This window comes from Oenanthe melanoleuca, chromosome 8 (genome assembly GCF_029582105.1).
Source record: "Oenanthe melanoleuca isolate GR-GAL-2019-014 chromosome 8, OMel1.0, whole genome shotgun sequence".
Lineage (NCBI taxonomy): Eukaryota > Metazoa > Chordata > Aves > Passeriformes > Muscicapidae > Oenanthe > Oenanthe melanoleuca.
In genome coordinates, this window is record NC_079342.1 from 25,646,120 (window position 1) to 25,672,918 (window position 26,799).

Consider the following 26,799-nt stretch of genomic DNA (forward strand, 5'->3'; position numbering starts at 1 on the left):
GGCCAGCATCCCGGGCTGAGTGCCACAGGGCACTGCCTGAGTGCCGTGGCGGTGACACCTCCGTGCTCTCTGTCCCCAGAGCTGGCACGGGTGCAGGAGGCACTCGCGGCTGCCTGCTCCCGGGCACGGGAGGCTGAGGCGGAGCTGGGCCAGAGGCGTGGGAAGCAGCGGAGGCTGGCGGAGGAGCTCTCCGAGTGCCAGGAGAGCGTCCGGCAGCTCCGGGACGAGCGGCACTCTCTGCAGGAGGACAACAACAGGTGAGGTTCGGGGCTTTGTGGCCTTGGGGCCGCAGGACTGGGAGGGATGGCTGGCACCGCACCCACGTGTCGCCTCTGCAGGCTGCAGCACTCGGTGACGCTCCTGCAGCAGCAGAGCGAGGAGCAGCGCCTGCTCCTGCAGACCCTGCGTGCGGAGCTGCACGTCTACGAGAGCCTGCCTGGCCCCTCTGCCGAGACACGGGCAGGTATGGGACCCGTGTACAGCACTCCTGCCCTTGGGGAGCCTGGCCCCTCTGCAACCGCAGCAGCCCCAGGCATGAGCCACACCTGTCTACAGAGGCTTAGATGTTTCTTGTTCCAGGTTGCTTCCCATCTCCTCCAGTGCGTGATGTTGGCACGAACTCAGCAGCTGCCCTCCTCTCCCCAGTGCCCTCTGGCACGTCGGTGGTCCGACGGATGGACGGTGGGTACCAGAGCCTGCCCACGGCAGGGCTCAGGGGCTGCTGAGGCCTCATGAACTCGCTGAGCAGGACTGCAGAGCTCAGGGCACAGTCAAGAGCCCGGCAAAGGACAGGGAGGGACACGAGGGGAGCGGGCAGTGGTCCTCACCTAACCCAACACGCTCCACAGAGCCACGTGGGGCAGACGTGGTGGTGAGGAAGAGCGAGGCACTGACAGGGGCTCACGTCGTTGGCCGCCTGGACACGTACCGAGCCCTGGAGCAGCACGTCCTGCAGGGAAAGGCCTTAGCCCGGGAGCTGATGTGTCTCACACGCCCAGCACTTGGGCTGCCCAACTGCTCGCTCCCGGGAAAGGAGGTAAAGTGTGGGCAGGACGGGGCAGGCAGCAGCTGGGGGCCAGACCCTCAGCACACCGTGCATTACGTGGTGCCTGAGCCCAGAAGCAGCCCCGAGGCCTGCAGGGGCAGCTGGAGGCAGGGAGCCTCCAGCCTGGGGAATGCTGCTGGCACGGCCCTGCCGTGCTGGGCTGAGCACAGCCAGTCCCCAGGTGCAGCGGGACGGGGCTGCCCCAGCAGCAGCGGCTCCCGCACCCTTCTCCCGCAGGCCCTGGGATGGACAGGCACAGGGCAGGGGCACCTGTGGGGCAGCGCCAGCACCCTGCACGCCATCCTGGAGGAGTGTGTGGCTCTCCTCGCTGCCTTCTGGAGCACTGTGCTGCCCGTGAGCCCTGCCCAGCACCAGGGCAAGGTGAGCAGGGCTGGGGGCCGGCAGGGCGCTGGGGCGGGGTGCTCACTGCCCATCACACTCCTCTGTCCCAGGAGCAGGTGCTCCAGGGCGAGACCTGCTCACTGCCCATCACACTCCTCTGCCCCAGGAGCAGGTGCTCCAGGGCGAGACCTGCTCACTGCCCATCACACTCCTCTGTCCCAGGAGCAGGTGCTCCAGGGTGAGATTGCAGCACTGCGGGCCCGGCTCTCCGAGAGGGAGGATGCTCTGCAGAGCACGGCCAGGAGGCTGCGCAGCACAGCCCAGCTCAAGGACAGCATGGAGCAGTTCATCGTCAGCCAGTGTACGTGCTCTGGTGGCACAGCCGAGCTGGTTGGTCCCCGTGTGCCCCATGTGGTTCTGCAGCACAGGGACCTCACTGACCCCATGTCTCTCTCCTGCAGTGACCAGGACCCACACTGTGCTGCGCAAGGCCAGGACGAACCTGGAGGTGAGTTTGCCCTGCCAGGGTGGGACAGGGGTGGGTGTCCTGGTCCTGATGCCCTGGAGATGCTACCAGATGGAACACACCCTGTGGTGACTGTCTTGGAGTGCTGAGGGCTAGCTGGCTGAAGCGTGTGGGGAGCACAGGGACACATTTTCCTGTCTGTCCTCAGCCAGCATGTCCTTTTCCTCAGTGCACTTCCTTACTGCCATGTTCATCTCTTGCCAGGTGAAGGCCCAGCAGGCCCTGCCTGTTGCATGAACCCTGTGCAGGGCAAGGAGCAATGGCCAGCATGGAAGAGCCCACTGGCTGCTGAGCCACGCCGTGCCAGAAGGCTGAAGCAGACCCTGACCCTGCTCCTGGGGTGGACAGGGGTCTGGGGTGTCCTGTGCTACACAGTTAGCGGGTTTGGGCTGCCGTGGTGGTTGCATGCCCTCCACCAGCCTTTGCTTGGCATGGCAGCAGCAGCTGCTGGCTTGGGCTTTGTCTAGCCCATGCTTCAGCACTTGCTCCCTTTCCACTCAGTGCTCAGAGTGGGGAGACACAGCTCCCCACACTGAGCACCCCTTGCCCTGGGACCTGGTCCCCTCTGTAACCCTGATGAGTCCCTGTCCCTGCTTTGGATGTATGTATATGTATATAGACAGAGGTATTGGAAATGTGTTTTGGGGACTCCGGACATGTCGGGGCCCCAGCACAGGAGGAAGATGTAAGAAATGCCATATTCTCTTCAGTGGCTAAAGAGTGCCCAATAAAGGTTTCCTTTGGGTTGTGGTGTTTCTGGCATGCCTATCTCTGCAGCTGTGCTCCCTCTCCCCAAACCACCTGCAGCACAGGGTGCCAAAGGCACTGGCTGTCCCCTGGGGGGTGGCTCTGTGCCCTACCCTAACAAGGCAAGGGCAGCTCTGTGCCACCCTGGGTGCTCCCTTTCCTCCTCTCACTGTTCTAGACCCCTTCTGCAACACCAGGCAAGAAGCACCGAGAACAATAAATACTGTAATAAATAGAGAACCCCTGTCCCCTGGCACTGCTGTGGCAGCAGGCAGTGCAGCTGGGGTCCTGGAGTGCCTGCCCGACTTTGCTCTTCCCAGGCCCCTCCAGCATGGGCATGGCCTGGTGCCCCTCTGGCTGTGACAAAGTCAGCTGTGTCCCACAGAAGTAGCTGATGTTGGGGACAGGGTGATGCAGTCCTTGTGGTGCTCTCACAGCAGCAGGTAAGAGTGGCTGTGTCCAGCAGTACCGTCCATCATGCTGGCTCGATGCTGAACCTCGCAGAGGGCTGGGGCTGCAGAGCCCCCCTCAAAGCTGGGGGCAGCCCCACAGGCAGGGCTGTGGGACAGGGGCAGATGCTAGGCTGGAGTGTCAGAGCCCCTAGCAGACAAAGTGGCCTTGGAGACTCGTCACCAGGGCAGCAGTGCAACCTTCAGAAGGACAGGATGTGTTCCTGGAGCCTGGAGCAGATGCAGTGCCAGGACCACCTTGAGGCCCTTGCAGGCTGGAGAAGACAGTCAGGGTGAAGCCCTTTCCGTGTTGGGCGTGAGGAGGGGCTGTTCTGGTGAGCAGCAAAGTGGTCCCAGAGACTCACAGAAGCCAAGGGAAGCTGCAGGTGGGTGGAAACCAAGGGCTAAACCACGCCAGTAGGATGGGACAGCGTCACAGGCCCCAGCGGCCCTGAGCTTGTTGCTGGGGCCTGTGTCCCTGCCGGGTTGGAGGCTGGAGCCAGTGGCCAGTTGCCACACAGTCCCGTGGCCCAGCGTGTGCAGACAAGCGGCGTGTCCTGCGTGGGGAGTGTGTGAGGCCCTGGCTCAGATGGGCTTGTACAGCAGCGTGGTGACGTACTTCTTCTTGTAGCGGTGCGTGGCACTGAGCACCATCACGCCGTCCTGCGGGAGGCACAGCGTCAGCACGTGGGGCCAGGGCACCCCTGGGGCTCAGGGACCTGCCCCAGCCTGTCCCTGCTGTCCCCAGTCCCACAGCCAGCCCAACACACAACAGGGCATGGGGCAGAGCAAGGGCAGGGTCTGACAGGTGCTTGGCTCCTCCACGCGGCAGGGAGGCAGCTGAAGGGAACTGTCAGGAAGTCACACCCTCTGTGCCTGCCACACCTCACCAGGCAGCCAGGTCCCGTCTCCACACCCCAGCTGAGCAGGTTCTGCTCCCTGCAGGCCCTGCAGGCTCCTGGGAGCCACAGCAGCTCCTCACCTGCAGTCTCACAAGACCTGTGCTTACCTTGATGGAGAGTGCGTAGAGGTGATTGAGCATGACGTGGTTGGGCTCAGGCAGCAGTGCTGGGTCACACTAGGAGGAGAGGAGTGTCACAGGGGAACAGCAGAGCCCTGATCCCCCAGCCCCTGCCAGCACACGGAGCTGCTGTCTCGGGCAGCTGGAGCTGCCACTGCCTCTGGCTGTTCTGAACAGAACAGAGCTCAGCTAAGCACCAGGAGGCCAAATCAGTGTGGTAAATGGGAAAAGTGATGCTTTTCCTAGGAAATGCCAAGGGCTAGACCCCAGCCAAGCGGAGCCCAGGCTCCCTGCAGACAGGACTCCCTTTCTGACCCCAGTGTGGCTCTCTCTGTGGCAGTATGCTGGTACACACCGAGATATTGGTGTCCTTGTTGAGGATGACCTGGAGGAGGTGAGGTGGAAGGATGGGTGGGGATTTGAAGCGCTCCTCGGGCCGGTATACATACATCTCTTGGCCATAAGGTCCCGGTGGGGAGCTGGACAAATCTAGAGAAGACAAAGGCAGAGGCATGAAATGACTGAAGCAGGATGGACGAGCACAGAGCAGCTCCTAAGAAGATGAGAAGGATTCAGCAAGTCTTTCAAGCACAAACATCCTCCACAAGCCACAGGCAGGGATGTATTCTATAGCAACAGCTCAGCCTTTTCACAGCAGAAAACACAGCTTGGAGAGCCCACAGCAATTCCAAGCAGGTCTGTAAAGCTGATACATGCACTGGCACAACAAACACCCCATGCTACCCATCACAAGACCCCTCAAGCTCGCAGCACAGGCAGGTCCCTCTCCCTGCAGGAAGCAGCTGGCTTGCTCCAGAGCTGTGCCCTCAGCAGCAGGGACACAGGGAAGCAGGTTGCTCTAGGTGCTGCCTGATGAGGAGGTCCAGGGAAAGCAAACAGGAACTGTACACTGAACAGCTCTTCCAAACACAGGAGGGACCTCAGGAGCTTGTGGTCACTGAAAGCTGGACTGGCTGCATCTCCCAGCTACTGATCTGAACATTTGGGAACAGCCAGACTCCAGAAGGGCTCCCTCTCCTTGGGCTGCTGCTGCTTGCTGGCTTCTCTCCAGCAGTGTCTCTTGCCCAGGCTGGGAAAGGACATGGAGCTGAGCTGTATCTGAGATGGGGCTGAGATGTACCAGGGACAGACACACGACTCAGCTTCCTGCCAGCATTTCTCACTGAGCCAGCACCAGCAGTGCCTGCGTGGTAACCTAACCTGCTGCTGTAACACAAGCAGACAGGGAGGTTTGCAGTGTGCTAGCACTGGTACAAATTACCTTGGCGTGAAAACCAAGAGTAGCTGCTGAAAATAAACTGGATCCTGCTATCACCTAGCTTGTACCCCGGATCAGATGACTTACAGTTGACCAGACAGAAAGGGCTGATGTTCCTGGTATTCCCCAGTCCGAAATGGCTCTCTCAGCCAGGCACAGGCAGCAGCTCTGCTCTGGGATGGTGCTAGCACAGAATAAGTTACACCAACACAGCCCCTCCAGAGGGAAAAGGCCTCAGCTGTGGGCTGGGCAGGACATGCTGCCCAATACTACTCATCCCCACACCTCTGCCCAGGGGGTCTGTGCACCCAGAGCAGAGGAGGTGGAGAACAGCACATGCAAAGCTGTAATGCCACAAAACTCACCCCGACCTGAGGTTTCTGAGCTTTCCAGGGAATCCACCTTCAATGCATCAAACACCTCAAAGTCAGACTTCTTGACGTGGATGAGGTTGTTTATCGTCCCCATCTGGCTGGTAACCACAGGCTGCAAAGAACTGGGGTGAGAATCTTCCCGTGTTCACCTCCAACTGAGGCACATTCAATGCTTCCTAGATCCTCCCAGCCCGAGCTGTCTTTGCTCCAACCACAGGTGGCTGGTGTCCCTCTCTGCCCTACACTTGTAGATCTCTGCTGTTTACCCTGGGAGGATTTTCCTTTATCACAAGCTCCTACATCAGTTGCCATTTCCATCCTCCATCCTGGTACATGCCCGTGGGTAGGTGTGCTGTCCTTCCCATGCTGCTCCTGCATGATTCAGTTTGGAGGAGAACCTGTGAGTGCTGACCTCATGGCCCATCTTTCCATGCCGATTCTCAGTGGGTCTTGAGGGCCTTCTGCCATTTCCCTACCTTTTCCCAATACTTCCTCATAAAGCATGACTAAGTCCAGAGGAACCAGCCTCTGAAATGACTCAGGGGCCTTTGGTTTCAGGAGACAATCTCCGCTCTCCTTGTTCCCCCTCTGCTGCAGTTACATCCTGTCTAGTTCCCTGAAGAAGATCTGCAGGGATAAAGCCTGGAGAATTACCTCAGATGGATCATGGACCCACTGGCCATCCACAAAAAATTTGTACTGGTGCTCTCCTTCTGGAAGGTCCAGGATAGCAACGAAGTCATTGTGGCTGTGCAGAGAGAACAGATATGCAACAGCATCACCCTGTTGATGCTCTGAATGCTGCTCCTCCATGGGGCCCCAGGAATCAGCACTGCCCAGCCCCTCTACCCCAACACCTTCCTGCAGGGTTAGGCTTGCTCATCATCAGTGACCCAAGGCATGAGAAAGTGGATGTGACAGATACCCTGTGCAAGACCGGCTAAGAAGAACGAGGGGGCAAAGCTCCTGCTCTGTGCTGGCACAGCAGGACAGGAGCAAGTGGGACAGCTCTGTATGTCAAGTCTGAAATTGAGATAAACTCATTCCAGATTAAATGCTAGAGTCCTCCATGAGCTTCCATGTAAGTCACAGATGTGTTGCAGAACAGCAAGGACATCATTAGGGCAGGAAGATACGTGAGGGACAACAACTAATACCCACTGGCAGCAATACAACTAGGCATGGGGTAATGCTGCAGCAAAGGGAAGAGCTGACAGCTTCCAGAGGACTGCTGCATACCTGGGCAGGGCTCTGCTGCCAGCACTGGCTGCTGTGTGGCATCCAACTGGGCAAGCAAAGTGGCCCATCCTGTCCTGTCTCTGTTTCACAACTTTCCACTGTCCCTGCAGCACCACGCAGGGAAGGAGCTGACTGCGTATTAGTCTCAGAGAAAAGCCAAAAGAGCAAAGGAAAACGTCCTCTGCACTGGAGCAGACATGAACACAGAGTAAGTGACTTGAGGGACTGGCTACCTCTTGATGAGTGGGATCTTGGTGCTCCAGTTGTTGAAGGATCCGGAGATGAAGACCTCCTTGCCTCCATCAGCCCAGCGTATGACAGTCGGACGAGCTTGCTGGGATGGTTTCACTGACTCCTCCAGATCTGGCTGCCATGACACAAACTCCTTGTCCCCAGGAATCTGGGCAAAGAAAACCACAGGGATGTGACTGAGACACAGAGACAGCAGTGAACACATTCACACAGCTTAAGAACACTTAAAGGTTCTCTACTAGCCCACCTGCACACAGCCCACAGGAGCACCACAGAGCTCCTCCAGCCTCCCAGCTCCCCATGGCTGGGGATGCAGCCCCACACAAGCAATGTGCTGAAGCTCTGGAGGGCAGGCAGGGAAGGGAGCAGCCAGCCCTTACCTTGGAGTCGTGGGAGCTGAAAACGCTGGGGTCGTCGGTGCTGCCCACCATGATCTTGTGCGGGTGCTCCTTGGCGGGGTGGGCGGCACCGGAGCCGTCGGAGCGGTGGGACTTGGAGCCATGGCGCTCCCCAGACACACGCTCGCTCGTGGTGTTCCCCATGGCAGCTCAGCAGCCCCTGCCAGGGACACACAACAGCGCTCTGCCTTTGCCCATGGGCTCTGGCAGCACGGAGAGGAGCACAAGAGCCCTCTCCCAACTGTTTTCTGCCAGTGGAGATGAACAGCAATCCTAAAACAGGCCCCGAGTTCATTTCTACTACCAAGTTTGGGAGCTGAATGGGAATTCAACAAACAAGACAGCTTGACCTAATTATAGCCTTAAGAACCATCACTCTAGTTAAGCTGGTAATTGTTAAGACTCCAAAACCAACACAACTTCACCTGTGTCCCACATCAACCTCAGGCAGCCAACAGAGTAGAGCTGATGGGAAAAATAAAGCCAACCTTTATTGGCAAATCAACAGAGCCTCTTTCACAGTCCTGCAGTCAGGCTCCACAGACAACCCCCGGCATCCAGCAAGAAAACAGCCAGGGAGTGAAAGTAGCAGCTGTTTTACAGTCCCCAGCCAGTCTCCAAGAGCTCGCAGGCAGAAGAGCAGAGCCTTGTGCCTGCAAAGGCGACAGGGAGCATTTAAAGTGTCCGAATGGAATCGCCCAGGCTGGAGCTTGTCCAAGGAGTGGGGCTAATGCTGTGGTGTCTGCAAAAAGCTCAGCTCTCAGCAGCATTCACTTATGATTCACCAGGCAAGTCACCGTGTCAGCTGCAGCACAGCACAGCACAGAGAGCAGGACCATTTGTTGTGACCTAGCCAGCACCTGCCTGGCTGTCTGGAGGGACACGGTGAGGGAAGGGCAGCCCTGGCCACCTCAGTGTCCCTCTGCAGCTGGAGATGGGCCACCAACCCCAGTCTCATCCAGCTCAGAACTGACTGAGCCATGAACAATTACACATCTTTTAGGATAAACAACAAAGCCACTGCAAGCTACACAGGACTCTTCAGGCCTTACTCTCTTTCCAGGGGCTGAGATGGACTGGGGTTCTTGCCCACTTCCAGGCTAATTTTGCAGCTTTTAGCACTGCAGAGCAAGCTAGGGGACAGCCAGCCTTGCTTCATGTGCTCACTTGTGACATTTGGAGGTCTATTTAAAAGATCAAGTTATACTAAGGGTGCCAAGCCAGGCTGCCAGCCAAAGCCAGGCTTTAGAACATTATGGAGCAATTACTACGGTATTTCTTAAACCTTGAGGGCTAAAAGGCAGCTCAAGTGGGCAGCTAATCCATAGCCCCACGCCCTTCAGTGCAGATAAAATATACCTGAAGATCCAGGTCAGATGAGCTACACCTCTTGCTCTGACCTCTTCCCAACCTGCTCTGAGCAGCTCAGACAGCTCCTCACAAAAACTGCCCCTGTACCACCAGACCTGCTGCTGAGGAGTTTCCTCTCCAGTATCTCCACTAAGGCTCCCTTCTTCTCATCTACAGGGAGGAAGGTGGGAAAGGCTGAGCTTCCCTTGTAGCTGGACAGACTTGAGAGATATGTGCAGGTGTTACCAAGTTTGAAGGTGTTTCTCCTCTCTACAAGGATTCCAGTCCTTCTGTTCCTTATAGGTCACGCTCTCCAAACAATCCCTGAGGTTTATCCCAAGCAGTGACTCCTGTCTGGCATGTGCCATCTGAATCCCCTGCATCACACACACAGGCACCCAGCCCGTGCCAGGACAGCCTGCACTACTCAGCTTTGCTGAATTAACTTTTACAGCTCAAACCCTCATGGTGTCACACAGGTAAACCCAAGCCAAGGATAGAAATGCTGCCCGCACCAGAGCCCCAGCAAACCTTCACAGCATCTCAGCACATCCACTCCCAGTCTGGCAGCAAGCCCCTGCCAGTCTCATCCCACAGCAAGGTGGGTGCCTGCCTGCCCCATCACTAAGGCTCTTCGGTTCCAGCCAGCCCACCTTCCCACTCGGAAAACGACCAGTGAACTACACCCATTCCCCTCCCCGGGATGCGCCAAGCTCGCTGCCTCTCCCACACGGCCAGTGACCGCGCCGGGAAGCGCTGGCAGATAGCCCGAGGGGGTTCGTGCAGGAGGGATGGGGTCTGTGCAGCACTGGGAGCGCTGGCAGGCATTCCCAGCCGGGTTTAAGGGAGGGATGGGGTCTGTGCAGCACTGGGAGCGCTGGCAGGCATTCCCAGCCGGGTTTGAGGGAGGGATGGGGTCTGTGCAGCTCTGGGAGCGCTGGCAGGCATTCCCAGCCGGTTCTGAGGGAGGGATGGGGTCTGTGCAGCACTGGGAGCGCTGGCAGGCATTCCCAGCCGGTTCTGAGGGAGGGATGGGGTCTGTGCAGCTCTGGGAGCGCTGGCAGGCATTCCCAGCCGGGTTTGAGGGAGGGATGGGGTCTGTGCAGCACTGGGAGCGCTGGCAGGCATTCCCAGCCGGGTTTGAGGGAGGGATGGGGTCTGTGCAGCAGCACTGGGAGCGCTGGCAGGCATTCCCAGCCGGTTCTGAGGGAGGGATGGGGTCTGTGCAGCTCTGGGAGCGCTGGCAGGCATTCCCAGCCGGTTCTGAGGGAGGGATGGGGTCTGTGCAGCACTGGGAGCGCTGGCAGGCATTCCCAGCCGGGTTTGAGGGAAGGATGGGGTCTGTGCAGCACTGGGAGCGCTGGCAGGCATTCCCAGCCGGGTTTGAGGGAAGGATGGGGTCTGTGCAGCACTGGGAGCGCTGGCAGGCATTCCCAGCCGGTTCTCAGGGAGGGATGGGCTCCAGCATCTCGCCGGGCTGACACCGCCCGGGGCTGGGGTGAGCCGATCGGAGACGGGAACCAGAGCTGAGCCCTGAGGCTGCCGTGAGGTAAAGGGGACGAGCTGGGAAAGCGGGGGCGGAAAATCTCCCTCCGAGCAGGCAGGGCTGGGCTGGGCTGGGGCTCTGCTCGGCGGGGCTGTCACGGCGGGCTCGGCCCACGGGCACTCGAGGCTCCGCCGTGGCTCGGGGGAGGAGCGGGACACACCGGCAGGAGCCGGGCCTCCCGAGGGGCTGCCACACGGGGTCCGCACCGCTGCGGGCTCCGGGACACCGCCACACCGCACAGCCACGCCTCACCCACTGCCTCCCGGGGAGCCGCCACCCTCACACCACCCACACACCCACCCGTGACACCCGCCCCGCCGTGCCCGGGCCCGGGCCGGCCCGACCCCACCTGCCGCCGCCGCCGCCGCCGCCGCCCCGCTCTCCGCCTCCGTCCAAGATGGCGCCACCCCCCGCCGGCCGCTGCGGGGCGCTCTGAGCCGCCCCCGCCGCGCTCCCGCCCCGCCCCCGGCCCGCGGCCCCGCCGCCGGGCAGCGCCATGTTGGCTGCGGGCGGCCGCGGGCAGCGCTCCCGGGCTTGGCCTGACAGATGGGCACAGCCAGGCGCTGTGGTGTCCGGTCCCCGTCGCACGGAGACAAGCTTTATTGCTTTATTGCCCTCTTCCTCGCTTGGGCACGATCCCAGTTTGCCCACCACCTCTGTGACCAAACCCATAGACAGAGCTCGGGAGCTGTTCGCAGGGCAGCCCGTGAGCAGACTTGGTGGGAGCACAGCGGGAAGGCGCAGCCTTGAAGGAGCAGGGTGCACCTTCATGGAGCGACTCCTTCCGTGCTCCGGCACAGCTAGCAGGACACCACAGACACAAGCTTAAGGGAAAAGGAGCAGATTGCCGGCAGGACCCGCCTGTCTCCTTCCCTTTAGGCTAGGGAGAGAGCGAGACGTAGATGAGGGTGGCCGCAATCATGGCGATGCTGAAGAGCACCGTGAGGGCGTGGGGCGCGGCGCTGGAGCGGGCATGGCGGCCGTGGGCCCGCGGCTGCAGGGCCCTCACCACACGCTGCTGCTGGGTGAGGATGGCGGCCCTGGCACCCGCCCAGGCGCCCGGGCCCCGCAGCCGGTACTGGTACGGCGTGCAGGGACCGAAAGCCACCTCCACCGCCAGCTTGGGGTCCGTGAGGAGCAGCGTGAGCAGGCTGGGCTTCACCCCCAGCTGGCAGGCGAGCTCGTCCATGTAAGGGATGTAATCCACCTGGATGGTGTGCCGCTGGCTCTTCACGTACCTGCGGGCAGGAGGGGTTGACAAAGGGCACCGGGGTGAGGGTGGCAGGGCGGTGCTGTGCACGGGCCTTACCGCTCAGCCATTCTCTGCTTGGTTTGTGTGATTTCAGCCAGCATGTCGGCGGGTGGCGGCAAGCCCTGCAGCCCTGCGCAAAAGGAGGATGGACATGGAGGGTGGGCTGGATGGCTCCGCTGCCCAGCCGGTTTGCATGTGGGGCTTTTGGGATGTGCCACCACATCAGGAGCAAAGTGAGACATGGGCAAAGAAAGTAACAGCAGGAAAGGGGAGGGACAATGTGGCAGCAGGCAACAGGGCCAGTTAGTGGCCCCCACAAGAGAACAGTGCAAGAGTTGTAGAAAAATGCAAAGCGGGGTTTTGTCCTCATGAAGAAACAAAAGGAGGATAAAAAGGTGAGTGTGGAGAGGCAGCATATGAGGGGATGCCACCAGCAACAATTCAGTCATGGCGTGGCTGGGGGAGCATCCCCCACACTGCCCTGACTTACCTTTGAAGACACGGGTGGCCCAGCGACACTGGAGCTCTGAGATGGGCATGATGGCACCCAGGGGCTGGATGAAGCCGATGAAAGCCAGCGTTGGCTTCTCCAGGTCAGGGGGGAACACGAATTTGTAGAGGGGAATCTGGTTCTCCACCACCTTGAAGTCGTCAAGGAAGGGGAAGGAGAAGCTGTATCCCGTGGCAAAAACCACAGCATCGATGTTTTCCCTGGTGCCATCCTCAAAGATGGCAGATGTCTCTGTGAACTCCTGGACGTTTGGCTTCACCCGCACCCTGCCCGAAATGATGCGGTTGGGCAGGTCATCGTTGATGGTCGGGTGCTGGTCAAGGATCCTGGAAGGCACAGGCAGACCTCACTCAGGCCCTGCAGGGAGATGGGCATTGCTGCAGCAGGTACCTGGGAGCTGCTGGGGCGCTCACCGGTGCGTGGGCTTTAGGCCGTAGAGCGTGTGGTCAAAGCGGGCGTTCAGCTCCCGCTCCAGGAAGAAACTGATGATGTTTGGAGGCAGCAGGTTCTGGAGGAGCTGCGTGAAGCGGCTGATGTAGCTGAAATCAAAGGGGTACCCGCTCTTGGCCACCCGGTGCATCACCCAGGACCCACGCCTGGTGCTGAGGAAAACCTGGAAGGAAGGTGAAGAGAGGTGGTGGCACAGCAGCATCCTCAGCCTGGGCTGGGCCCCTGCTGTGCTCCAGGGACAGGGAATCCAGCACAGCTGCTGGGACCACCATGGCCACCCCCATGGTACTTGTGGCCAGGTGCTGGAGGGAGGGGTGCCCACAGGGGATGGTGGGGGGATGATCAGTGCCCTCTGAGGTCCCATCCCCGTGAGCTCTCCCAGCACACCTGCTTGGCTGTGTGGCTCAGCTCCACTGCAATATCGATGCCTGAATTCCCAATGCCAACCACGACCACCTGTTTTCCCAAAAAGGGCTGAGGGCTCTTGTAGTCCCGGCTGTGCAGGTACCAGCCCTCAAACTTCTCCAGCCCTGGAAGAGAGAGGGAAGCCATGCTGGGCTGGTATGTGGAGCAGGAGGGTGGCTGCCCCCTGTTCAGACTGCTGGTGTGTTTTGGGAACAAGCTAGGACCAGTGTGACCAACAGGAGTTACACAGCCCTGCGATGATACCCAGACAGGTGGTGGCATTACCAGTGTAGAAGATTCTCAGTGTAGCCCTGAGCATTCTGCTCTGGCTTTGAGATTAGCCTGGCTTGGAGCAGGGCTTGGACTGGAGAATTCCATGCTTCCATCCCAAAATTCTGCTGCAGGTCACGTCTGGTGCCGTGCATTGCCAGTAGAGGAACAATCAGGGTCTGTGCCATCTCACCAGACCCTGGTGACAGCCTGCTCCAGCCTGTTCCCCAGACAAAGAGGGTCTCCACAGCTGAAAGCTCTCCAGACATTTTCTCCTGCCACCCAGAGGCAAGACCACCACCGGTGCTGAGCTCTCCAGCCTCGGTGAGGAGCTGGAGAGCCCAGCAGGCGCTTGGCCAGCAGCATGGAGAGGGAGCGTGTGTCAGGTGGGAGAGGCACATGGCAGAGGTGACATCTGCCAGCAGGGGTCCTTTGGACACTCGTGGAATCCTACCTGACAAAGACATTTAGGGATGTCAGCGAGCAGGCGAGCAGCCCACAGGCAGTACCTGGGAAGGAGCTGAGCGGGAGATGCGCGTCGGTGTGGTGCCCGCTGCACACCAGCACGGCGTCGAAGACGGCCGCCTCCCGCTTGCCCTCGCTCTCCGTCAGCACCTCCCACTGGCCGCTGCTGGCGAAGTCGGGGCGCTTGGACACGCGGCACACGCTGGTCTGGGCGCAGGGGGAGCTGTCAGGCACCCCGTGCCCCCGCTCCCGCTGCCACCGCCCCTCGCGCCCCAGCGCTCACCCTGAAGCGGATGTGGCGCAGCAGGTCGAAGCGCCGGGCGTACATGCGGAAGTATTCCATGATCTTGGAGTTGTGCATGTAGTTGGGGAAGTCGTCGGGGATGGGGAAGTCGCTGAAGCACATCATCTCCTTGGAGGTGTTGATGATGACGGAGCGGTAGATGCTGGCACGGCCGTCCTCGGGGCGCTCCTGTGGGAGCGGCGCACAGCTCAGTGCTGTCCGGGGAAGGATGGGAAAGCCTTCCTGCCCTGCCTGGCACTTCGCTGTGGGTGCAGGGTTAAGCCACAGGTTGTTGTAGCACCCATCCCTGAACCCAGCACTCTCCTGTGGTTGAGATCCCGCACCCCAAAAAACAGGGATGTAGCTCTGGACTGGTGGGAGCCATGCAGTGGTGACAGTGGTCATGGTGGTCTTGTGCCTTAGTTTCCCCACTTTCACTCCTTGCCCCTATGAGGTGGTGCATTCCCAAAGCTCCTGTGGTGCCGTTTCCCTGGCTGCCACAGCAGGTCTCACCGGTTGAGGAGGCAGCTCCAGTGCTTCCTGTTAAGTGGTTGCTCCTGCTTACCATGTCTGTGCCTCGACAACTGGATGCTGCTGCTCTGGTTCTGCTCCACCAAGCCGGTCCTTGACCCATCACAGGCAGAACTAGCGGACTGTGACAGATCCACCCCAGACCCCACTCTGGCATGGTGCCACCTGTGTCCCCCCAGGGCTCTCCCACACATGTATCAAGGCATGGTGGGAACACTGGTCATCTTGTTGGTGAGTCTATGGGATAAAAGTCAGCAGCCTTATTAGGTGAGGGCAGAGATGAGCTCCAGGATTGTACCAAGGCTGGAGAGCCAAGACACAGTCACATGGTGACTCTGTGTGGGCGACTGGCACAGAAGCAGAAAGACGAGCAACCATGATTCCAGGAAAGGGCTGGGCAGGACAGGGACAGGGACAGGGACAGGGACAGACAATGAGGTCAGGTAGGACAAGATAGGTAGGAAAGGGCTGTGAGTGACCACGAGCAAAATAACAGAGGAAGATGTGGTTGAGACTGGGAAGGGAGGGATGGGAAGCTGGGGGAGCAAGCCATAGAGTGAAGTCCTTGGGGAGGCTTCATCCTGTTGCTGGTGAGCAGGAGCTGGGTCCTATGTGCCTGGCACACCAGCTGGCACCACGCTGCTGAATCAGTTTTACTTTGCTGTGGTTTTCCTTGGAAAGCTGCCTGCTGCAGGCATGCCAGGCAGAGGAGCTGTGGTATGCTGCGCCTGTATCTGCCAGTGACCGATCCCAAGCCGTGCTTGGAGCAGCCTGGCTGCACGGGGCTTACCTCGTACCGCCAGAGCCCCCCGATGTCCTTGCTCCTCTCAAAGCAGGTGGGCTCCAGCCCCTCATCCAGGCAGCATTTCAGGGCACACAGGCCAGAGGCACCGGCACCGATGATGGCTACTCTGCTGGCAGCCATGTCCCCCGTGTGGTGGTGGCAGGGCTGCTGGACAAGCTGTGGCCAGGAGTTACAGAGCCAGGTGTGTCCCTTAAGGGAGGCTGCCCGGTGCTGCTCAGTTTAGGGGTGACTGTCTCTGTGCTTCCTGTGGGTGGCTGAGGTGTCAGAAGAGGTGTTTCTTCTAGACATGATCTACAGGTTCCCTCCACCACCCTGCCACACCTCCTGGATTGCACCTGCCCTCTGCAAGATGCACATTGAGGTCTGTAAGCATTTAATGATGCCGACATTGCCCTGGGACTTCCTGGGGGGGACAGAGATGTGACTGTGCTTCAGATTTCAGCAGGTTGTGGTGTGGAAAACAAACCTATGGGATGGGGAGGGGGACTAGCATGAACAGCCTAGGCGTGTGATGGACAGCACCCCCATCCTCTACCCACTGTGAGTCCCCCAGCCCGCCCAGCCACCTTCCGAAGGGGCTGTGTGCAGGTGGCCAGGGTAGCACTGAGCTGTGCCAATGGGACAGCCAGGACCTGCTGTGGGGGCACACAGCCTGAGAGAGGCTGTCTTGCTGTGGAACGTGTGTGTACATCAGCCCATCTGTAGTGGGCCAGTGCTACAAGGCTGATCTCAAACCCATGAGCATTCCCACAGCACACGGAGGGTGCTGATGGCGTCAGTAACAGGACAGACACTTGGCTGTTTAATGCATTTATGTATTTAGAAAGTGTGCTATGCCTTTGCTGCTGGGAGCGTGTGGCAAAATTGGCACGGCTGGGTTAGAGGGGACAGAAAAGCCCAGAGCGCTGGCTGAGAGGGACTGCAATTTAGCCTGCAGTGAGCAGGTTTCCTTCTCTGTCCATAATGGCACTCCCCAAGGGGAGGTGCAGAGCAGAAGTTCAAGCATTATTTTGGCAGCTGGGGAGGTTCTGTGCATCCCCAGCTCACAGTGTGGTCACAGCTGGGCCGTGCCAGGCAGGAGGAAGGGGCAGGGGTGGCCAGCCAGTCCCACAGCACAGAGCAAAGCCTCCCTTCCAGTGCTTGCAGGGCACCTACAAGTAAGCAAAAACAGCTGCCAGGATGGCCACAGCCCCGACCAGCTTGAAGATGAGGGGCATGGCAGGGGCTAAGGTGCTTTCTTCCACGTGTCGTGTCTGCAGGGGTTTGAGGATGCGCTGCTGCTGGGTGAGGATGGCCTCCCTGGCACCCGCCCAGGCGCCCGGGCCCCGCAGCCGGTACTGGTACGGCGTGCAGGGACCGAAAGCCACCTCCACCGCCAGCTTGGGGTCCGTGAGGAGCAGCGTGAGCAGGCTGGGCTTCACCCCCAGCTGGCAGGCGAGCTCGTCCATGTATGGGATGTAATCCACCTGGATGGTGTGCCGCTGGCTCTTCACGTACCTGCAGGGAGGGAGGGCAGGTAGGTGCTGGAAGCAGAGCTGGCAGATGCCCTGCACACCAGGAACGCGGTATTGTTCAGACTGGAGTGTGGGTAGGGTGGCCAACCACATCCCTGCCCTCTGCTGACACACAAATGTGCCAGGACATGCCTAGGACAGGGTGGAATGCCCATAAACAGCTGTGCCAAAAGTGCTCCCACAGGAATCTTACCGCTTTGCCATCGCTTCTTTCTTCTGCTCAATGTCAGCCTCCATGTCATGCCGTGGGGGCAGCTCGTTCAGCCCTGGGGAGAATGAGACAGAACACTGTGGTGCTGCCTCTGCCTGGGTGCTGTGCCTCTGCCAGCACTGCTGGGGTGTGTGGTCTGGCACCTGAGGCATGTCTGAGTGCCTCAGAATGGGAAGGAGCAGCCCATGAAGCTCAGGGCATGGATGGCTCTCAGACAAGAGGCCATCTCACTGTGACAGCTGCAAGGCAGCCATGCCATCACCATGGCCAGGATGGCACAACTAGCTGCTGCCTTCTCACCATGGCCGGGCACCATCTGCCTTCACTCCAGGGCTGCATCCACAGGGCAGGTTTGCCTGACTTACCTTTAAAGACACGGGTGGCCCAGCGACACTGGAGCTCTGAGATGGGCATGATGGCACCCAGGGGCTGGACGAGGCCAATGAAAGCCAGCGTTGGCTTCTCCAGATCAGGGGGAAACACGAATTTGTAGAGGGGAATCTGGTTCTCCACCACCTTCACACAGCCCTCAAGGAAGGGGAAGGAGAAGCTGTATCCCGTGGCAAAAACCACAGCATCGATGTTTTCCCTGGTGCCATCCTCAAAGATGGCAGATGTCTCTGTGAACTCCTGGACGTTCGGCTTCACCCGCACCCTGCCCGAAATGATGCGGTTGGGCAGGTCATCGTTGATGGTCGGGTGCTGGTGAAGGACCCTGGAAGGTGCAAGGAGCCATTAGGGCACTGGGAAGGGAGTGTTTCTGCTCTGTGTCCTGCTCCAGCTGCTGCTCCCTGCTCTAGGAATGCTCATCCCCAGGGATGCTCATAGCTGCCCCTGCACTATTGTCTCCAAGAATCCTTAGAAGGGGCAATGGTGGCTTCCTCAAGCTTTGCCTGGGCACAACAAAACGAACAACCCAGTCCAAGCACAGGGAGCACGGAACAGCCAAGCTGGGCAGCACACAGAGCGAGGCAGACGATCCCTTCTGGGCAGGGGGAGTGTTTGCTGATACCTGTGTTTCGGCTTCAGGCCGTAACGTGAGTGGTCAAACCTGGCATTCAGCTTCTTCTCCATGTAGTCACATGCCATGGATGAGCTGAACAGCTCCTGCAGGAATGTCTTTAAGCGGGTGGTTAAGATGGTGTCGATGGGGTAGCCCTGATCTCCAACACGGTTGAGGATCCACGCACCCCGGCGGGTGCTGAGGAAGACCTAGACAAGGAAGAAGGATCATCACTGAAGGCAGTGATGGTCCTGGAAGGGCTGCCCTGCAGGGAACGTCCTTGCCCTGGGATCACTCTGCTTTTTGCTGCCCAAGCACTGGGTAAAGACCCAGAAGGCAGAAGGAGCTGGTGACTGGCATCTCGCAGGGGAGCGGGACCAAGTCTCAGTTGCCTGGCAGCTGCGGTTGGCAGAAGCCAGCATTGCCAAACTAGCGAGTGCTGGCACAGAGCAGCAGCTGTGCAAGCCTTGGTCCTGATGTCCCTGTGCAGCTGACAGTGTCCCACAGGGGCTGTCCTCCCACCAGGACCCTCCTCCTGCTTACCTGCTGGGCCGTTTGGCTGATCTCCACAGCCAGGTCTGACCCCGAATTCCCGATCCCGATGACTACAACCCTTTTGTTTGTGAAAGCCTGAGCATCCTTGTAGTCTCGGCTGTGGAGGTAGCGGCCCTTGAACTTCTCAATTCCTGTGAGCAAGGAGGAGGGATGCTTGGCTTCCTGGGGCCAGGCTGGACGATCTCTCCCCTAAAGACTGCAGACACTCCCTTTCCGCACCAAGCTACTCCTGGGGAGCACAGGAGCACTCCTGGACTCAAAGCAAGGCAGGGAAATGGGGCCAGGAGGGAAAGCAGCAGGGATAATAGGAACTGGCATGGACTAGCTGTCAAGAGTGTCCCCTCATGCCAGTGTCCAGGCAGTACCTGGGAAGGAGCTGAGCGGGAGATGCGCGTCGGTGTGGTGCCCGCTGCACACCAGCACGGCGTCGAAGACGGCCGCCTCCCGCTTGCCCTCGCTCTCCGTCAGCACCTCCCACTGGCCGCTGCTGGCGAAGTCGGGGCGCTTGGACACGCGGCACACGCTGGTCTGGGCGCAGGGGGAGCTGTCAGGCACGCCGTGCCCCCGCTCCCGCTGCCACCGCCCCTCGCGCCCCAGCGCTCACCCTGAAGCGGATGTGGCGCAGCAGGTCGAAGCGCCGGGCGTACATGCGGAAGTATTCCATGATCTTGGAGTTGTGCATGTAGTTGGGGAAGTCGTCGGGGATGGGGAAGTCGCTGAAGCACATCATCTCCTTGGAGGTGTTGATGATGACGGAGCGGTAGATGCTGGCACGGCCGTCCTCAGGACGCTCCTGTGGGAGCGGCGCACAGACATGGGGAAGGATGGCTGGGGCTGATAAGCTGCTCTTTTTCATGGAGCCCCTACCCTCAGTCTCACCCAGAGGATCCCACTGCGGCCACCAGCCACCACCGAGGGTCACCGTGCTGACCCCAAGCAGAACACGTGGCCAGCAGGGTTTACCTCAAACCTCCAGAGGCCTCCGATGTCGCCGGTCCTCTCGAAGCAGACGGGCTCCAGCCCCTCCTGCAGGCAGGCTTTGATGGCGCACAGCCCGCTGCTGCCCCCGCCGATGATGGCCACCTTCTTTGCCATGCTGCGCTCCACCACGGGCTCTCTGCCTGGGGACAGCGTGGGACAGCGTGGGACAGCGGGGCTGAGCAGCCTGGGGTGTGCAAACAGGTCTCAAGTAAGAGAGACAGCCCCTCAGAAGTTTGTCTGGGGTTGCAAAGCCGCTGCTGTCCCCTCTCAGGTGTGGACCTGGCCAGTGCTGGGGTTTACACTACTGTGATATGCTGCCTCCGGCTGACCTGAGGAGAAATCCTACAATTAGGGAGCTTCAGGACCCGCGGCTCCCTCCCAGGTGAGTGACAGCCCCTCCGCCTGCCCTGTGTCCTCTCCCTTCCCCTCCTGCTGTGCTGTCACGGTGGCAGCTTGGGGGACACCCTTCACCGACCTGCGGCCGCGGGATGAGCAGCCCGGGGAAGGCTGGCGGCAGGCACGGAGCCGGGCGAGGGTCTCGGGCTGCCCCGAGCCGTGAGGCCGCAGGGCGGCCTGGCTTTATGGCGCTCGGCGTCCGGGAGCGGGGCGGCCCCTCCGTCACTCCTCCCACAGGCGAGGAAAGGAAGCCCGGAGCCGGCTGGCTCCCGGCAGGAGGGGAAAGGGAAGCTCGGAGCCGGCTGCGTCCCTGCAGGAGGGGAAAGGAAGCCCAGAGAAGGAGGCTGGCTCCCGGCAGGAGGGGAAAGGAAGGCAGGACCCGGCCGGCTCCCGGCCTCGGAGCCATCGCCGGCGCTTCGCGGGAACTCGGACAGGGACACGGACAGGGACAGGGACACGCAGCCGCTCCTCGTGGTTGCGTGCTTGGTAAACAAACGCTGCCCTGAACTTTTACCGTAGGATTATCAGGATCAACCCACGCCCGGTAATTCTGGTAGGCGGGGGACACACGGATCTGTGTCGCCCGCATCGCCTGTGCCCCTGGGCTGGGCTTGTCGGCGCAGTGTCCCTATAGCCACGGCTCACTCCTGAATAAACAAAATACTTGGGGCCAGTGGAACCCCGGTGCGAGGAGCACCACGCTGCTGGGGTGTCCCTGGTGGGATCAGTAAAGACAAGGTTGTCCCTCACAAGAGGCACAGAGCAGGTGGATCCAAACTCGCTGCTGGCTCCTGGCACAATCGCAGCCAGACAGCCCCTGAGACCTGCAGGGGAAATTTGCTTTCCTATGCAGAGAACTTTCCTGTAGAGCTGAGCAAGGCAGAGGGGCCAAGCTCTGCAGCTGAAGTAGTTTTAATCTTCTAAAACCCACAGTATGTTTGCAGTAACCTCAATAAAGCTCTTTCTGTCCCTTGCTGTTGGCAAGGGCTGATCTCTGCCTGGGGCAGAGGTGCTGAGCTGCCAACCCACAGTCAAAAACATCAAAAGCATCTTACCAAGCAAGGGATCAGCACAGGAATGGAGAGGTGGCAGCACTGGCAGTGCTACTCTTCCTGTTCCGCTGTCAGCTGGCTTCTGGCTCTTTTGCAAGCTCTGCACAGACTACCCGATGGCAACAGGTACAGGGGACCTCTGAGCTCTCCACCGTTCTGCTGTGCTATGGAACCTCTGTGCAGGTTGCCCTCTGAATTTGCCCTTCTCCCTATAGGACGCTGCACAGCCCTGGACTTTACCCCCCTGTAGTTGGACACAGTACAGACAAACTGTTCTGTTGGGCACCAGGGTCATGCCATGACATTTTGGACTAGGTTGGTATTTGGTTGGTTGATATATGTGGAAATTCAGAGTTCCCCACACCTGGCAAGCACCCGGGATGTAGAGTGTGTGCAGCAGTGTCTGCTGTGGTGTCTGCTCTGGGATTCCACAGTGGGCACAAATGCCATGGGACAAGTGGAGCAGAAAGCTCTTCTGTCCTATTACTGGGTTGCACCCATGCTTGAAGGAGCAGTGACAAGTGACAAGCACAAAAGGAGAGCAAAGGTCTCTGGTGGAGTTTTGAAAAGGTGTGAGGGTTGCCAGGCAGCCTGTGAGCCAGCAGGGCTGTGCAGTGCTGTTGGTGGGTGCTACCAGGACCTTGTGGAGCATCATGCAAGTGAATCAGGAGCAGTTCTTTTGCACACACATAAACAAGTTGCTGCTGTAACCTCCATGATGTAGAGAGGAAGACCCCAACAGCTCTAAGAACAGAAAGACGCTGAGTTTTGGAGAAGGTAGAGCAAAGATGTTTTGGCACAGCACAAGCCCTGTCCAGCCAGAGTGTGCCACCTGCCTGTGCTCCCACAGCCACTACAGGTCTGGTCTCTGCCGGCTGGAGTGTCCTGGTGCTGCTGTGCAAATGCCAGACTAGCCCAGCTGGCTGCCAGGCATGCAGTGCAACCCAGGGGATTATTTTTCGGTTGCAGCACCAACCCAGGGCTCAGCTCCAGAGGAATCCTGTCATGTCAAGCACCTCCATTTCAGCCCCTGTACAACTGGCAGTGACAGGGTGCTCATACCAGCAGCCATCAGACTACTCCTACAAGCTCTACCCAGGAGAATAACACACTTAAACACTGCCTGGTCCTAATACGACTTAATTGGTGTTTTCCAGGGCCTGAGTGCACTAATAGACCTCAGTGACCACTAAGAGCCTCACCTGGGCCCAATCCCTCTCCCCACATGCCAGGAGCACTGTTTAAGCTGATTATCAGAGCTAAGTCTAGAGCCCTCACTCCCTCCTTGGCTGTAGTCCCTCATGAAGAGCGTTCTGTGATTTTCTGGCTCAGTCTCAGCCCCAGCTCATTATTAAGGAGACCAGGCTCCTTGTGGTCCCCTCCTGCAAAGGACCAGCAGTCCTCTGTGGAAAACAGGCTGCCAGTGGTGCCAGGGGAGGAAAGCCAGCCTGCCTGGGGCACAGAGAGCTGTGGTGGTGGTTGGCAGAGCCAGGGCCCCTTGCTGCAGGAGGTGCAAGCAAGGTTCTGACTTGGGGCTGGGTGTATTTCTGGGCTCAGACCTGGGGCTGGCTGTATTTCTGGGCTGACCTGGGGCTGGGTGTATTTCTGGGCTCAGGTCAGGGGCTGGCTGTATTTCTGGGCTGACCTGGGGCTGGGTGTATTTCTGGGCTCAGGTCAGGGGCTGGCTGTATTTCTGGGCTGACCTGGGGCTGGGTGTATTTCTGGGCTGGCTCTGCAGGACTCCCTCTGCAGCCTGGAATATGCTGTTGATCAGGAATTGCTGTGAATGTGTTGTACCCCCTGAGAAACTGAAAACCCTGTGGAGGGAAAAAGGAACTGGGAAACTCTGGACAAGAACTTCAGCATCTGGCTGCTGCTGGGAGCTGCTTCCCTTGTTGCCCACTGGATGACCAAGCCTTCAGTGCCACTATCCTTGCTCCATGGCTCTGGGAGCCATGTGCTCCACATCTAGCCTTAGTGCAGCACTTAAATTAGGAACAATATGGAAAAGATTGCTTAGGGAGGCAAAGCTCTGTATAACCACCCTGAGGAGAGACCCCCAGGGGTCCCCTCCAGGCAGGTGCTGTAAAGCAGGCTGTGCAGGGTATGCTTATGACAGCAGCATGATCAGTGTATTTATAGGATACATATACAGGGGTGACTGTAAAGAAACCTTTGCAAAGTCACAGCTACCACATACAGCATGGGCTATTGCAGGTGCCCAGTGAGAGCATGCAGATTCACAGTATCAGTGAGCTGAGTATCACAGTGAGCTGCCAGACGGGTGTGCTGAGCCCTCCCCAGGCTCTGCAGACACTGCTTTTGGTCACCAGAGAACAGTCAGAGTCAGCGTAGACCCTGCCTGGCAGCACAGCACCAGACATGAGTTGGGAGCCTGCAGCACCGCTCGTGGAGAAGTCTTGGCCGGACTGACGGGTTTAGGATGCCAGTTCGAGTGTCAGGATCCCTTCCCTGCGTGAGTCTGTGCCGCAGTCAGCGGCTCCAGAGCGCAAAGAGGGCGGGCGCGGTGGTGGGGGACAGCCAGCAGTGCTCCACCACGCCGTAGAGCGCGTAGCCCAGCAGCAGCCCGAAGAGCACGTCCGTCATGTTGTGCCTGCCCAGCATGACCCGGGAGATGCTGACGATGAGAGCCCAGAGCACCACGAGCACCCGCAGCGGCACGGCCAGGACCAGGTGGCGCAGGACGAAGCGGCACACCAGAGCGGCCCGGGTGGCGTGGCCCGAGGGGAAGGAGTACTTGTCCACCGAGATGGTGACGAACATGTCCATCTTGTTGTGCGTGGGCCGCGGCCGCCTGACGAGCCCCTTCACCACTGCCACCATCACCAGGTCCAGCAGCAGCGCTGGGAGAGAGGAGTGGGTTACTGAAAGCACAACCTTCAGCTAAGGGAGCCAGCAGTGCTGAGAGACAGGAACAGGGTTACTGAAAGCACAACCTTCAGCTAAGGGAGCCAGCAGTGCTGGGAGAGACAGGAGTGGGTTACTGAAAGCACAACCTTCAGCTAAGGGAGCCCTTGGCTGTCAAAGCTGCCTGAAGATGATGTTTTCCCCCATGGCTGGGAGAGCACAGCACGCTGCTGCTCTTGGCCTTGTGCAGCAGAATGAGCACATCCTCAACCTCTGCTCCTCTGCACACACCCCTCCTGCACCACCAGATCCTTGGCCTGCCACAGCCCACAGGGCTCTGCCCATTTTCTCTCTGTGCAAAATCAGATCTTGGCATGACTCAGGGCTCAGTCTGCTCCTTAAGCTGAAGGCAGCAGAGTCATTAAGTCCCCACAGCTCTCTTCCTGGTGGTGCTGACTCTGCATTGCTCTGTCTGCCCTGGTGACCAGGGTCAAACTAACTGGGTGAATGATCAACCCACTCCTCTCCAGCACAGGTCAGTGGGATATGCTCAGAGTTGGTGTGGTGCCAGGGCTCCTGGGGTCTGCCTTTTTCCCTGATGCTAGGGGAAACATTAACCCTGCTTTGGTTCTCAAGAGATGAGTAAAGGATAATTTATGGTGGCTTGCCCCCCTGACAGCTAAAGGCTGTTTTGATACAGGAGGCAAAGTACCTGTGATAAAGTGTTCAGACAGTATTTGGCAAGAGCAGCTTCTCATGAAGGGCAGAGGGTGCTTTCTCCATTGCTGGTAGCTCAGCACAGCACCCACAGCCATGGCTGCTTCTTGTTGTGTAAGAGAGCGACTTCTGTTTGTCCTAAGACTTGCTTCTGGACACCAAATCTTTGGGTCACTTCAGTTCATTTCCTTTGGTTAATCATTTAAAAATAAACTTCTTTTTTTTTTTCCCCACATGTAAAACTAGATCAATGGCTTTTTCTTTTTTTACACAGGATCTGGGAGATTCAAGTTGGACATGAGGGAATCCTCCTTCCCCACATGGGTGCTGCAATCCAGGGACAGATACCCAGAGAGATGGGTGGCTCTTGCTCAGAGCACAAGGCCCTGGTGCTGGGACAGATCTCCTTGGAGCAGAGGTTAGGCTGGAGGCATCCAGGTCCCTTCCCACAGCTCTGCTGTGGGGCTCTAATTTAACCATGCGCTGCTGGATGAGAAAAACAAACCCTTGTTTCCCACCAAGCAAATTTCAAATCAAATTCTAAGCGTGAGATCCTAATGATTTGCAACTTAATACAAGGGTAATAACAAGGAATTTGAAAAGGTCTGGTGCTCTGGAGCTATTACAGCTTCTAAATAAGCAAAAATGAATCCCCCTAAATATACCTAGGCTACTCTATGTGTGTGTGTGCAAGATGAAAATTCGTGCTTTAAGCCAAGTTTCCTCACTGGTTGGAACAGAACAATCCACAAAGGCATTGCCTGCAGGGAGCCAAGGGTGAACATCTGTGTGCCAGAGCAGCTTTTCAGGGAAAGTGCTGTGTCTCAACGCTAGGCAGCTGCACCTGGAATGCGCTGCTGTGACAAGCTTGAGGAGCTGGCAGAGCTTCCAGCCCCCAGAGCGTTTCGTAACAATTTAGCTGTCGGGAGTTCCCCAGCGCGTGGTTGCACCTGTGAAACATGAGTCGTGCTGGTGCCACCACGCCTTCAAGCTGCAAGGTCACTCCCACCGCTACCAGGCATCCCAGGCTGCTCAACACCAGCCGGTGCTCTCGGGGCTTGGGCTCCCGCAGCTCTGCCGCGTCCCTCGGGCCCCCCTCCCCGCACAGCCCCCCGCCTCACCGAAGAGCAGGTTGAGCAGCACCTCCCTGGCCGCCGAGCTGTCACTGTGCCAGAGCCCGTAGAAGGTGCCGAGCAGCCAGGGGATGCCGTGGCCCGACACCTCGATGACCTTCATGAGGGGCCGGGCGCTGCCCCAGGCCGAGCCCTCTCCAGCGCACACCCCCAGCCGCTTGGAGGCCCAGAGGTCGATGGCGAGCAGGGAGCTGAGGGCGATGCCCACGAAGGACGGGTTCAGCTTCATGCAGTCCTCCTCGGGCAGCGGCGCGGCGGCGGCGGCGGGCTCCCTGCGGCGGGACGGGCTGTCGGGGGCGGCGGGCCCGCGCTGGCTCAGCGACAGGAACTCCAGGCGGCCGCCGCTGCCGCTGCTGCTGCCGGCGCGTCGCTCGCGGCTGCTCCGGGGGCTCGGCATGGCGGCGGGAGGCGGGCGCCGGTCACCCGCTGCCGGGCCCGCTCGGGACCCAGCATGTCACGCTGCCCGGTGCCGCTCCCCTCTCCCCCTCCCCGCGCCCTGCGCGTTATCCCCGCCCCGCGCTACCGCACCGCCGGGGCGCGGTCTCCCCTCGCTCTCGGCGTGTCCCGGGCGCGCCCCCAAGGACGCGGCGGGCGCGGCGTGCTCGCGCTTCCCCCGGTACCGCGCGGCGCCCGCGCCGCTTCCGCTTCCTGTTCCGCTTCCGCCCGTGACGCACGCGGCGCGCCCCGCCCTCCGGCGCGCACGTGCCCGCCCCGGCCGGCGTACGGCGGCCGGCGAGGGCCGGAAGGGACGCGGCGGCGCCTTCGCCCTGCCGGCGCCGGTGCGGGCGCCGTGCGGCGGGCGACGATGCGCGGCGGGCGGGCGGCGGCG

The 26,799-nt window shown here is 59.5% G+C and overlaps 4 protein-coding genes across 17 annotated transcripts in view; 1 reads left to right on the forward strand and 3 right to left on the reverse strand.

Annotated features, from left to right (window-relative positions):
• PDE4DIP (phosphodiesterase 4D interacting protein) overlaps positions 1–2,675 on the forward strand; it is a 28,829-nt gene extending 26,154 nt beyond the window's left edge. For 3 of the 4 annotated variants that reach the window (XM_056498091.1, XM_056498092.1, XM_056498090.1), the window contains 8 exons: positions 80–257; positions 339–463; positions 580–681; positions 849–1,036; positions 1,283–1,426; positions 1,610–1,748; positions 1,849–1,895; positions 2,118–2,675. In XM_056498091.1, the coding sequence (XP_056354066.1) occupies positions 80–257; positions 339–463; positions 580–681; positions 849–1,036; positions 1,283–1,426; positions 1,610–1,748; positions 1,849–1,895; positions 2,118–2,150 (956 nt within the window). In that variant the 3' untranslated portion in view covers positions 2,151–2,675. The remainder of the gene's footprint in view (positions 1–79; positions 258–338; positions 464–579; positions 682–848; positions 1,037–1,282; positions 1,427–1,609; positions 1,749–1,848; positions 1,896–2,117) is intronic. The other variant, XM_056498093.1, reaches the window with a different exon arrangement.
• A 191-nt stretch (positions 2,676–2,866) lies between these two features.
• Positions 2,867–10,988, reverse strand: PRKAB2 (protein kinase AMP-activated non-catalytic subunit beta 2). Of its 3 annotated transcripts, none has more exons than XM_056498096.1 (8): positions 10,918–10,988; positions 7,655–7,832; positions 7,256–7,422; positions 6,438–6,531; positions 5,781–5,895; positions 4,486–4,619; positions 4,119–4,187; positions 2,867–3,772 (listed from the first exon to the last, which is right to left on the reverse strand). In XM_056498096.1, the coding sequence occupies exons 2-8, from the start codon at positions 7,814–7,816 to the stop codon at positions 3,695–3,697; spliced, it is 819 nt and encodes a 272-aa protein (XP_056354071.1). In that variant the 5' UTR covers positions 7,817–7,832; positions 10,918–10,988; the 3' UTR covers positions 2,867–3,694. The 3 variants fall into 3 exon arrangements, with proteins under 3 accessions (XP_056354071.1, XP_056354070.1, XP_056354072.1); XM_056498095.1 differs by having other exon boundaries at positions 5,775–5,895; positions 10,918–10,987; XM_056498097.1 differs by lacking the exons at positions 2,867–3,772; positions 10,918–10,988 and adding an exon at positions 5,497–5,593 and having other exon boundaries at positions 4,113–4,187; positions 5,775–5,895; positions 7,655–7,905.
• A 150-nt stretch (positions 10,989–11,138) lies between these two features.
• On the reverse strand, positions 11,139–23,260 carry LOC130256447 (flavin-containing monooxygenase 5-like). Of its 9 annotated transcripts, none has more exons than XM_056498101.1 (9): positions 21,256–23,260; positions 19,787–19,988; positions 14,205–14,393; positions 13,966–14,128; positions 13,169–13,311; positions 12,745–12,944; positions 12,311–12,657; positions 11,878–11,950; positions 11,139–11,806 (listed from the first exon to the last, which is right to left on the reverse strand). In XM_056498101.1, the coding sequence occupies exons 2-9, from the start codon at positions 19,916–19,918 to the stop codon at positions 11,449–11,451; spliced, it is 1,605 nt and encodes a 534-aa protein (XP_056354076.1). In that variant the 5' UTR covers positions 19,919–19,988; positions 21,256–23,260; the 3' UTR covers positions 11,139–11,448. The 9 variants fall into 9 exon arrangements, with proteins under 9 accessions (XP_056354076.1, XP_056354074.1, XP_056354075.1 ...); XM_056498099.1 differs by lacking the exons at positions 11,878–11,950; positions 12,311–12,657; positions 12,745–12,944; ... (1 more) ...; positions 13,966–14,128; positions 14,205–14,393 and adding exons at positions 17,248–17,320; positions 17,631–17,980; positions 18,278–18,477; ... (1 more) ...; positions 19,189–19,351; positions 19,428–19,616 and having other exon boundaries at positions 11,434–11,806; positions 21,256–21,453; XM_056498100.1 differs by lacking the exons at positions 11,878–11,950; positions 12,311–12,657; positions 12,745–12,944; ... (1 more) ...; positions 13,966–14,128; positions 14,205–14,393 and adding exons at positions 17,248–17,320; positions 17,631–17,980; positions 18,278–18,477; ... (1 more) ...; positions 19,189–19,351; positions 19,428–19,616 and having other exon boundaries at positions 11,434–11,806; positions 19,787–20,133; positions 21,256–21,453.
• A 97-nt stretch (positions 23,261–23,357) lies between these two features.
• PLPP6 (phospholipid phosphatase 6) lies at positions 23,358–26,624 on the reverse strand. Its single transcript, XM_056498109.1, has 2 exons — positions 25,959–26,624; positions 23,358–24,116 (listed from the first exon to the last, which is right to left on the reverse strand). Exons 1-2 carry the CDS (start codon positions 26,365–26,367, stop codon positions 23,746–23,748), a joined length of 780 nt encoding a protein of 259 aa, XP_056354084.1. The 5' UTR covers positions 26,368–26,624; the 3' UTR covers positions 23,358–23,745.
• Between the last annotated feature and the right edge of the window lie 175 nt (positions 26,625–26,799).